Source organism: Ranitomeya variabilis, chromosome 4, assembly GCF_051348905.1.
Source record: "Ranitomeya variabilis isolate aRanVar5 chromosome 4, aRanVar5.hap1, whole genome shotgun sequence".
NCBI lineage: Eukaryota > Metazoa > Chordata > Amphibia > Anura > Dendrobatidae > Ranitomeya > Ranitomeya variabilis.
Genome location: NC_135235.1, coordinates 570897735 through 570910151, shown reverse-complemented (window position 1 = coordinate 570910151; position 12417 = coordinate 570897735). Strand labels below are relative to the sequence as shown.

The following is a 12417-nucleotide window of genomic DNA, read 5'->3' as shown; positions in this document are numbered from 1 at the left end:
TGACTGACGCCAAAAAACTGAAGTGTGAAAGAAGCCTAAGGCTTCCAATAAGGTCCTCACAGTTCCTCTCTGTCCCCCATAAAGGTTAGGACACAACCCGTATGACAGGTGAACTGGGCCTTTTTACAGGGTCTCTATCATGACCCGGGCCCTATAGATATCACTGTGTCTCCTGCATATCAATGCGGACAGGTGATGTACAATCCAGCTGTCTTGCCGATGTCAGCTATGCCACTGTATAGTTCAGCACGACCACGGTCTTCCGGCTACCGGAATCTGCACTAGCCAGGGAGGTAGCCACTTCTCAGCTCTGCTCCACTGGTGTTATTCTCCTGCGCTTTCTCCCTCCTGCACTCTTCTTACAAGCTCTTCATTCTTTCTAGTTCTCTCAATCCTGGAGCTGCAGCACCTCAGGCTGCACGGCTCCAAACCCGTCTCTCTGCCTCAGACTGCTCCAATCTGCTGTCAGGCACTCACTGCTCACTAACTTCCCCTCCAGCCAGAATATATATGGGCAGCTCCCATTAATCCGGGTTCAGAGATCCCCCTTCTGGCCTGGAGTATAAACGTGTTGTATGTAGTGTTTACCTGGTGAAAGATATCTTTCATCGCTTCCAAGCGTGACACCACTCTCCCCTTGGGGAAAGCAATGCCACTGTGATGACCAGGACCCTGGGGTGTCAAAGATAGATAGATAATTGATAGAAATATATGGGATAGATAACAGATAGATAGATAGATAGATAGATAGATAGATAGATAGATAGATAGATAGATAGATAGATATGAGATAGTTAGATAGATAATTGATAGAAATATATGGGATAGATGATAGATAGATAGATAGATAGATAGATAGATAGATAGATAGATAGATAGATAGATAGATAGATAGATAGATAGATGATAATGATATAGATACACCGACAGACAGACAGTGGACATTTAGTAAGCTAATCCAAATAAAAATAGAGTAAAAACCATTAAGGGTACTGTATGTTCCCATGTAGCATAAACGCAGCAGATTAAAATCCATTGTTTTTAAAATGCTACCATTAAGCACTGGACTATAAGAACTCTCATGCACAGGTTGCAGACATATTTGCAGTGTACATTGCCCAGCACCGTGTATTTTAAATCCCCAGCATGACAACTTATCTGGCGGATGTCAGTGCCTATCTTTCACCCATGGCATTGCAGAGTTTACCGGCACCATTTTCCCTCCAATATTCCCAGCCGTATTTAGCACTCCATTCTTGGCTGCGGCATTGCGCCTCAGAGATAGTACATAGGACCTGCCTCTCCATGTGGGGGCCAGACCTGCAGCTCGCTAATCCACAGGGCATTACAGTATAGTAAAATGAAGGAGACTTTACCCATACACACTGAGGAAATGAAAGACAAATCTAAGGCAGATTTATTCCCTGTATCTGAAGTCATTCCGAGACAAAAGACTGCAGCTAATGTGCTAGGTGTGAACTTACCCTAAGCACCACTGACATAAGAACCACCCCCTGCCTTAAAGGGGTTCGCAACTATCTCTTGTTAGAGCAGCTTTCTTCAAAAACTATTCATTAATTCTTTCAAAAAATGGCGGCTGGTGGAGGAGCATGTGACCAGATCTTCTCCAATAGAAAAGCTGCTTTCTCATGTGAGATGTTATCCACATGAGGAGGCTGATGGAGAAGTCTGGTCACTGCTCGTCCACCAGCCGCCATTGTATGGACAGACATGCTGGTCAGTGTGTGAGGAAACCTGCACGAACAAGAGAAAATGGTCAACCCCTTTAAGTCTTCATGGTGTCACATTACCGTGTGTAACTATGGGATGAGCCCTGCGTTTAACCTTCACTAGTTGAATACTGCGTGTAGATAATGGGTCTCCATTAACACCTTAGCACGGCCATGGAGTCTTGCAGGCAGAAAAATAATGCTTAGAGATTAGTCTATTAAAAAACTGAACTCAGCATGCCGGTCTTCCGAGAATTCGTCCATTTGCTAAAACATATGTTCAGTCTTTCTCTCAGTAGACAATGAAAAAAAACCCCTCATCCCATTAATCCTCCGAGCTGATCCTTGTGCTTTATGTCATGACATCACACGGCTACATCAAGTGTCGCTCACTGATACATGGATGAATAATGCCGAGTCTGCTGACTTACATATAGTGAGCACATGCGGAGGGTAAAAAATGTATCTAAAACATGCAAACACATAAGGCCGCACTCATCAATCATGTGTTGAGACCTGTATCACACACAAAAAAAATATAGCTGTCGTCATTCAGAGGAACAACAATTGTAATATTCACCCATATATTGCTTAAAGTTGTGATTCCACATTGAAACAAGTTAAAGGGAATGTTTCACCAGGTTTTTGACACCTAACCTGAGAGCAGCATGATATAGGGATGGAGAACCTGATTCCAGCGATGTGTCACTTACTGGGCTGCTTTCTGTAGTTTTGATAAAATCACTGGTTTATCACTAGAGGACTAGTAAACCTACTGCCAGGTAGTCCTCCATATTCATGATCTCTGTATAACCCCGCCCCCAGCACTGATTGACAGCTTTCTACCTATACACTGAAAGGGGCCAATCAGCGGTGGGTTATACAGAGCTCAGCATTAAGAGAGCAGATAAAACAAGGATTTTTATCAAAATTGCAGCAAGCAGCCCAGTAAGGGTTATATCGCTGGAATCAAGGCCTCTATCCCTACATCATGTTGCTCTCAGATGGGGTAACAAAAACCTGGTGACAGATTTTATTTAAAGGGGATGTCCACCCCCAATGAAATCTTTGCAAAGGGCTGCAGCTTACCAAATCTTATGTAATGTACACAAGGCTAGGATTCGGCTCCACTTGCCAGTTCCAATGGACAACCCGTGACCTCAAGTATGCGGGTATCATGCTTGTGGTCACGTACACTACACGCCGGTAAGATTCGGCAAGCTGCAGTGATAGCCGAAGATTTCACCAGGCATGGACATCCCCTTTAAATATTTTCATGTGCATTGCCGCCCTTGCAATAAAGATATAAAATGCTGGTGCACAATGGAAGATTGCGAACTGTTCCTACACAAAATACATTCTTCCAGGGAAAATAAAGGCGCGAGGTGTGAATCAGCCATAATAAATCCATCCCATAAATTGTCTCCTGGTGACAAGATTTAGGGTATTAACCTCTTGCCTACCTTTTAGAAGCCTCTGCCCCTCTTTGATGCTTGGTGATACGAGGGCCGTGTAACCCTCCTCAGAAAAGCCTGGTGTACAGCTGTGCTGCGCGGTTAGATTCCCAGCGTATGCCTGCAGCCAGAAAATCAGAGCAATGCGTTAGCGCGGGGAACAAAAAAAAAGTCATACCTCCACATAAAAAAATATGTATTTCCAGGAAAATGTTCCCGAATATAAAGTTCATCCACAACCTGCATAGTTTGTGTACAAGTGCCGGGCGCTGAACCAGCAGCAAAAGTGACTGCACGCAGCAATAATAACAGTATCCTGCATTCTGAATAATCACAGAATATAAATGCATAGAAGATATGAACAGTTGCCGTACTGAGAATTGCATTTTCTACTTAGGATGGAAGCTGGGCTTTGTGAAGGTCTGTCTGTGCAGAATATATGCATCGCACTATATATTAAATATACCTAGAATAATAACCAGTGCATGAAGAGCGTGATGTATTGCCAGCTTACTCAGGGGCACAGATTTATAATATATACTCACATATGAAGAAGAGCTGTCATGCCGATATGTTACTGTAGTAAGCCTAGGGAATGCTCTTAAAGGAACTGTCTACTCAGGAACACTCCTGTCTATGTGTGATATTAAGGCACATGGACATTGTAGATGGGGTCTCCTTATGTAAAGAGAAGTTGGGTACATGGACATTATAGACAGGGACCTCCCTTGTGAAAAAGCAGTTTGGGAACACAGATGTTGTAGATGGGGGGTTCACTTATGCAAAGAGCAGTTCTTGCTCTGGTGGACTGACTTCAGTGGTTGCCCGGTAATACTACAGAATATTCCCATTACCTATATGAAATCTCTGGGGGCTCTAGTAGCCAAACCCCAGAGAATGAGCTTCATCTTTCTATAAATATATGGGTACTGCTTTCAGCTCGGCCACTTCTGCACTATGAAGTGAGAGAAAATTAATGATAAATTAAAGATAATTGTGTCCATTTCTGCTACAATAAACTGATGAGAATTAAATCCCCAATCATCCAATTGGTATACTGATGGAGAGGTATCACGTGAGGCACTTGTAGCTCAGAGTCTCCTACATGTGGCCTCCTTACTTTTAGCCGATACAAACGCAATAGTCCACAAATGGTACAAGGGTTGTCACAACATTACTAAACCAGGACCAGAGATATATTCCTACTAGCTGATATCAGGCTAAGAAACCAAATCATTGGAAAAAAAAAAGAGACGTAAGTACATACAGAAAAACATGGTCAATATGAGAAAAAGTGTCAGAGAATTTTAACTAATGCTCTACTATTAAGAAAACAGGCAAGTCTATCTAGAGGTAAATGGATGATGTCAGAAAAAAACAAAATGAAGGGTTGCTAGAAAGGGATAACCGGGGGAAAGATAAATAGAGAATTTAAGGAGGCAAGGAGAGAAGGGGGAAACAAGAGGAGAGAGAGGCTTCACGGTCTGCGAGGAGAGGAAGGAGTGTCTTTTGGTAACGTGTCCTAGGACTTCATGATCCAAAGGGGATCATGTTTTAAGAAAATTTGGGTGTGTATGTGTTTCCGATCTAGACTGTTCCTCTAGACGATTTGTCTCTCACTACAGCGTGTGATCATAAAACATGACTCTCTAAAACAAGCTGAGGACCTCCGATGTTCCTCATATTCGGTGATCATCTATATACCCTAAACAAGTAATATACGGCATAAAAACTATATTCTAACTCTAAACTACACAGACTTTAAGAAGAAGCAAACAACAAATACAAATGGCACAATCCTACAGAACAAGAATGGAAATGAAAGGGAAGTGGTACTGAGCAAGCATCTACAGCGGAAGAGTCAAGGCCGTACTTTGGCTGGCGAACAATGCATAAAAACTGGCACCGTGCTGTGTATAGAGTGTACAGAGATACCAACGTGGCAAGAAGCAACAATGGAAATGTTAGTGAGCAATAAACTAGAAAGGAAGAAGAAAAAGGAGGAGGAGGAGAAGAAGAAGGAGGAGAAGAAGAAGGACAAGAAGGAGGAGAAGAAGGCAAAAAAGGAGAAAAGAAAGAGAAGAAGGACAAGGTGGAGAATTAGGAGGAGGAGAAAAAGGACAAGAAGAAGAAGGACAAGGAGAAGGAGGAGAAGAAAAATGAGAAAAAAGAAGTGGAAGGAAGAGAAGAAGGACAAGGCAGATAAGGAGGAGAAGGAAAAGCGGATGGAGGCGAAGAAGAAGGATAAGACGAAGTAGATGGAGAAGGAGAAGAAGAAGTATGAGAAGAAGTAGATGGAGAAGGAGAAGAAGGATGAGAAGGAGGAGGAGAAGAAGAATAGTATTATTTACTTATTTAGTGCCACCATATTGAACAGCACTTTACAATTCAAGAAGCTCAAACCAGAAAAATAAATCTAGTTTCCGAAGCAATGCAACAAGTGGTACTATGTGCAAGGGGTACTAATGTGGAGATATATACTTAACATCTGTGAGAATAGGGCTTTTTCTTCCAACTACTGACCAGAAATGTATAGGTTGCCCTTGGTCACATATAACTCTTTATGCAGATGTAGCAGTGATAACTTTGTCACTGAAGTTTGGCACAACTCACAGTAATATCGCTATGTCATAAGACTTCGCTCAGACAGCCACAATCTCAGCTCTGCTATGTCGTTAGACGCAAGCAGCTCATCAACGCATAAACTCAGTATCGAGTCTATTGATTGCATATTTAACCGATGTGTTAAAGCTGGATTACGGGTAGACCGCACTATTTCAGAGGCACATTTCCAGCTATACAGTGTTATTCGCATTTTATCTCTTTGCTTTCGGCAACAGGGGAGTTAAATTCATAAGACCTTCTCGGAGAAGCATCAGAGATTTGATTTCACCAAATTTCATCTGAAATTTGCGAAGACCTCAAGTATTTGTTCAGAGCCCATCTCCTTGGTAGCGGTTCTCAATCTGCCTTTGGGGATGGAATATGTAGTCGCAGACAGTGAAGAGTATAATGACCCTGATTAGCTCTAACAGCCTCCGCACTCTTATTTAGGGGGGAAAATAGACTGCAATAGAAAGGGTTGGGTTTTTTTCTTGTTCTTCTTTCTCTTGTGCTATTATATAGGGACAAAAAAACATTGGATTTCACAAACTATGAAAGGAACGTAATAGAGGAACCGATTGTGGATCATGGTCTACATCATAGACCCACAATCACCTTATTTTACACAATAAGAGTTACACATCTGAAAACCGTGACTGTTACCGCAGAGCTCTGATAAAACCGATCATTATCCTTTACATATTAGATGATTTATACAATATCTGCTTGGGAACACGATTTGTAAGATCAACAGTTCAGGTCACACTATGCCCTATACAAATGCAGCAGAGCCGAGCATGACGGCAACGTGGGTTTGCCATGTGGCATCATGCTTGCTGTCTGTGGGATTTGCATAGGACTGCATGTAAAACTACAATATTATACTATCTTACCTCACTGATCACAATGCGAGGGCAACATTGTGTATAAAAGACTAGAAAGCCCAATGGATTAAAATAGCAGTTTCTCCCATAGAAGAGATCCAAGATGTATGTATGCATGGATATATACTGTATATACACCAGAAAAAAAGTGGTTGGAAAATGCTGCTATATGGTAAAACAAAGCAATATATTATACTGAGATCTTATATGACACATAAGGCCTTAGCACTATACTGTGTGCCCATGCAGACTGGAGAAAGGTAGCTGTCCAGTGCTGAATCCTACAGAAAGCAACCTGGAAATGGGAAAAAAGGTTAAACCTGGGGCCCAAACTGAGATGATATAAAGGCAGTCCTACAATAAGGGCAGGCAGAGCTAAGTGTACTTAATTTATTAAACAGCACATCACGAAAAGTACATCTCAAGGCTGCTAAGTGCAGAAAAATCAGAATGCCACAAGTACGGCTGTTTATTACTTGCCTAAAAAGCCTCCCTGCATTCGTGCATTGCGTATTCAATGCAAAGCTGACAGTTTGCATCCCATCACTGTACGGCTGTACGGATAATAAAATGGGACGGCGAGCATCTACCACAACCCAACACATCCCACTAAACATAAAGGTTCGGAGCGGTAAGTGACTGTAAGCTGTGTGGGGATAGTTAAACTCGTCTCCATTGAGTAATTGCACGTCAATAACCAACGAGAAGGACGCCATTGGTCTCATCAAGGATACGCAGATAGATTGTGTCTGCTGCCGGGGCATGGTGGAAGAGGAATCGAAGACCCGGTTGTGTTGCAAGGTGATCTGCTTCTTCTCTTCACTATAGCCCTAGCCATAAATCTTAAACTCCCTGATCAAGACAGAGCGTCTTCGCAGCCGTCCCCAGCACATGGCTCTCTTGGCTCTGCCCCTGCTATGGTAATGGACATTGTACTGAATGTAGAGGAGATCATTCTGCTTTAGAGGAGCCATGGGCTATAGTGAAACAAGACTTTCTTTATGGCGGTGGTCAGCACATGAACTTAGTGCAGTATTAGTTTTTTGAGTTATCACCGGCCAGACATTTTAGTTTTTTTTAACTGCTATAACCCTTTATATATATCAAGATGTAGGAAAATGAGATTCTAAAGCAACCAATAATGTGATAAAACTATCTTAATAGTCCTTTATTGGCATTTTCAGTCTTCGATCAGGCCATGCTGAGAGTTTTAGCTCTGACAGCCCTTAATACTAAATACATTGCTAATAAAACAAGGAATTTAATCCATCAGTAATCGCCTGGATCTATTTTTTGAACCTCTCTGCAGCCGTACAAGCATAGACTGGATGTATGGGAGTTGACATTGGTGAACCGTGCGTAGAAGGGATGTATGGGAGTCGACATTGGTGAACCATGCGTAGACGGGATGTATGGGAGTTGACATTGGTGAACTGTGCGTAGACGGGATGTATGGGAGTTGACATTGGTGAACTGTGCGTAGACGGGATGTATGGGAGTTGACATTGGTGAACCGTGCGTAGACGGGATGTATGGGAGTTGACATTGGTGAACTGTGCGTAGACGGGATGTATGGGAGTTGACATTGGTGAACCATGCGTAGACGGGATGTATGGGAGTCGACATTGGTGAACCGTGCGTAGACGAGATGTATGGGAGTCGACATTGGTGAACCGTGCGTAGACGGGATGTATGGGAGTCGACATTGGTGAACCGTGCGTAGAAGGGATGTATGGGAGTCGACATTGGTGAACCATGCGTAGACGGGATGTATGGGAGTTGACATTGGTGAACTGTGCGTAGACGGGATGTATGGGAGTTGACATTGGTGAACTGTGCGTAGACGGGATGTATGGGAGTTGACATTGGTGAACCATGCGTAGACGGGATGTATGGGAGTTGACATTGGTGAACTGTGCGTAGACGGGATGTATGGGAGTTGACATTGGTGAACCATGCGTAGACGGGATGTATGGGAGTTGACATTGGTGAACTGTGCGTAGACGGGATGTATGGGAGTCAACACCAGTGAAACATCAGCAATTAACGAGCAGCTAGAGCATAAGGCTACAAGTTGCTGGAGTTCACATAGAAAGCACCGGCTCCTTAATGTTCATTATTTGGTCTTGTTCTGGGAATTAGAAAACACATATTTTTCCTTTTCTGTATAGACTGGACAGACTGGGGGCTGCTATCTGGTATCTGTGTTGTACCCACAGCTCAGCCGGCTCAGGTCACTGAACCAGAGAGGGACAAGGATTTGAGCAGAGAGCAAAAGAGGAGAAGTGTCATTTAAAATTCCAATGAGTAGCAATGTGTGCAGCCTACGGAGACATCTTGCTTCCGTGTCTGCTATGCAACCCTTAAGAAAGTGTATATTTTAATATATACATACAGCTAGCATTTATTTTTTGGGGGGGATTCTTAGACGCCAGACATCTTTGTGCCTCGGTGACAGGCCACATTGTGTGCCACCGCTTCCCATGGCAGTGAACTGAAGGGTTACATTCTTGGCAGGTCACAGGACATGTGTGCTGTATAGAGCCCGAGGAAGGAGGACACTTTTGCAGAGCACAGAAATGTTTGTGTCAGTGGTAACACAGCAGCATCTTTATCACTGCCATCCCATTCAGCCGGCAGAGGAATCTGCAGAGGATTCCAATCCGGGGGTTGATTTTCCTGCATTCAGTCTTTGTAGAAGCAGAAAATCGTTAGCGCTATTTCTCGCCTGCTATTTGCTCGCATTGTCCAGCATTCGTGCAACTGGTCAATCTATTAACTTCTGCAGATTGCTGTGTAGTGATTCCTGTCTGCCAACCCGCAGAAGACAGATCATGCCTCAGCGAGCTCTCCCCGGCTCCTCTCTGCAATGCACTGACTTACAGAGCACAGGTGCACGGAGGAAGGGGTTAAGCCGGGCTTCCCAAATGCCGCGTCTTGTTAGCCGCCTTACTTGCCAGTGAAGCTATCCAGTCATATTGACCATCATTCTGGGAGCAGGATGTTGCAGAGGCTGTGGTTCCTACATGTGCGGAGTCTGACACACATCAGTGCCGACATGTTACTAGAAGGGAAGGTGGCAATACACCTAGGGGGTCACAGTGACACCTGCCAGGATGGGACGTGCTCGCAGACCGTGCGCCCCACTCTCAACTTCCACCTCAGAGAAGAGGCACATGCCCAGTGTACCCTCCATTCACACAAGAGACGCCAGCCGATTAACCCTTCCCACTCACTCCAGGCATCAGACAACCTATCCAATTCTAATCCAGAAATTGCAAAAAAATAAATAAATGTCAGAGTCAAGAGACTTAACCCTTCCCACCCACTGATCACTTGGCATATGCCACATGTGAACTTGGTAGTTAACATCTCAGTTCTGCGCCCATCCAAACTGGCATCCCAAGTTAACCCCTTCCAATCCCACCGTGCGTACAGTGAGACAGGCATCGGCTGTTCATTTTGGCCATTAAAATCTTGACAGATACTAAAATCTGGATAGGAATCTCATTAACCCCCTCTGTCCAATGACCGCCTGGCGTGCAGCAAGTACAGAAGGGTAGTCATTAACCATTCCAGTGCCATTTCCATGTGCAGATTTGCCCCTCCGAGCTATAGGGTTAATAACGAACCATCCTCAGTTAACCCCTCATTTCTACATGTCCATTGAGAGGAGTGTGACCGGGGGTGATGGACACATCTAAGAGTAACACTGCAGAACCCTCCCCAATACTCCAGGGGTGCATAGGAAGAGGAGGATGCCCACTTACCCCCAGTGCCCCTGGCAGAGCCAACAGCAGCAGCAGAACCCCTGGCATCTTGTGCCCAGACAGGACTCTTGATCCCAGCAGCCAAGTGTCCAGAGCGCCCCCAGTATTTGCAGGAATGTCAGTCCTCCCTTCAGTCCTACACGTCCCGATGCCGGTGTGGAGGCTCCGCTGCCCCCGGGCGCTGCCGCTTGCCGCCCCGTCTCTCCCCCGCTCTGAGCTGCAGGTGAACGGGCTGCACCAGCTGAGCGCAGCACTAGCCACGCCTCCTCCAGCTGACTGACGTCCTGGCCACACCCACCACGGAGGGACTGTCAGCAGAGCCACGCCCCCACAGAGTTCGCTGAGTGACAGGGAGGCCGAGCACGCTGACAGAAAGCCCCGCCCCTCCAAGTGTCCTGACTGACAGCATGGCCACGCCCGCTACAAGAACTGTGAATGACAGAACGAGCGCGTACTGCTGGGCAGCGCCCCTAGCGGTACTTCATAGACTGCAGTCTGCAAGCGCAACACAGAGAGGCAGAAGTGGTGGAAGCTGCGTGATCCTATAGACGGGAGAGACTCCAGCGGCCCGGGAGGAGCGGAGTGTGTGAGCCTGCGTGCACGGGGGAAGGCCGGGGTCTGCGGTAGTCACGGGACGGGAAGGAAGTCATAACACGGGGGGATAGTCTGTGCGGGAACAGCCGGCGGGGGGTGCGGGGACGGGAAGGTGAACGGAAGAGTGGGAGTATGGGGCCGAGGGGGACAGATGGAGGGCAGCCATGTATGGGCCAGTGCGCGAGGTGGGAAAGGGCTAGATGGGGGGATACATTATATATAGGAGAAATGTACTGTATGGGGGGAATGTATATAGGGGAAATGTACTGTATGAGGGGAATGTATATAGGGGAAATGTACTGTATGAGGGGAATGTATATAGGGGAAATGTACTGTATGGGGGAATGTATATAGGGGAAATGTACTGTATGGGGGGAATGTATATTATATATAGGAGAAATGTACTGTATGGGGGGAATGTATATTATATATAGGAGAAATGTACTGTATGGGGGGAATGTATATAGGGGAAATGTACTGTATGGGGGAATGTATATAGGGGAAATGTACTGTATGGGGGAATGTATATAGGGGAAATGTACTGTATGGGGGAATGTATATTATATATAGGAGAAATGTACTGTATGGGGGAATGTATATTATATATAGGAGAAATGTACTGTATGGGGGGAATGTATATTATATATAGGAGAAATGTACTGTATGGGGGGAATGTATATTATATATAGGAGAAATGTACTGTATGGGGGGAATGTATATAGGGGAAATGTACTGTATGGGGGAATGTATATAGGGGAAATGTACTGTATGGGGGAATGTATATAGGGGAAATGTACTGTATGGGGGAATGTATATTATATATAGGAGAAATGTACTGTATGGGGGAATGTATATTATATATAGGAGAAATGTACTGTATGGGGGGAATGTATATTATATATAGGAGAAATGTACTGTATGGGGGGAATGTATATAGGGGAAATGTACTGTATGGGGGAATGTATATAGGGGAAATGTACTGTATGGGGGAATGTATATAGGGGAAATGTACTGTATGGGGGAATGTATATTATATATAGGAGAAATGTACTGTATGGGGGAATGTATATTATATATAGGAGAAATGTACTGTATGGGGGGGATGTATATAGGGGAAATGTACTGTATGGGGGGAATGTATATTATATATAGGAGAAATGTACTGTATGGGGGGAATGTATATAGGGCAAATGTACTGTATGGGGGAATGTATATTATATAGGGGAAATGTACTGTATGGGGGGAATGTATATAGGAGAAATGTACTGTATGGGGGAATGTATATTATATAGGAGAAATGTACTGTATGGGGGAATGTATATTATATATAGGAGAAATGTACTGTATGGGGGAATGTATATTATATATATAGGATAAGTGT

At 44.4% G+C, this 12417-nt stretch overlaps 1 protein-coding gene across 1 annotated transcript in view; it reads right to left on the bottom strand.

Annotated features, from left to right (window-relative positions):
- The window catches only part of CDH4 (cadherin 4), a 1009876-nt gene extending 999156 nt beyond the window's left edge, over positions 1-10720 (bottom strand). Inside the window, exons 1-2 of the mRNA XM_077252850.1 lie at positions 10443-10720; positions 3194-3305 (exon numbers count right to left, since the gene is read on the bottom strand). Of these exons, the coding sequence (XP_077108965.1) occupies positions 3194-3305; positions 10443-10490 (160 nt within the window). The 5' untranslated portion in view covers positions 10491-10720. The remainder of the gene's footprint in view (positions 1-3193; positions 3306-10442) is intronic.
- Positions 10721-12417: the final 1697 nt, after the last annotated feature.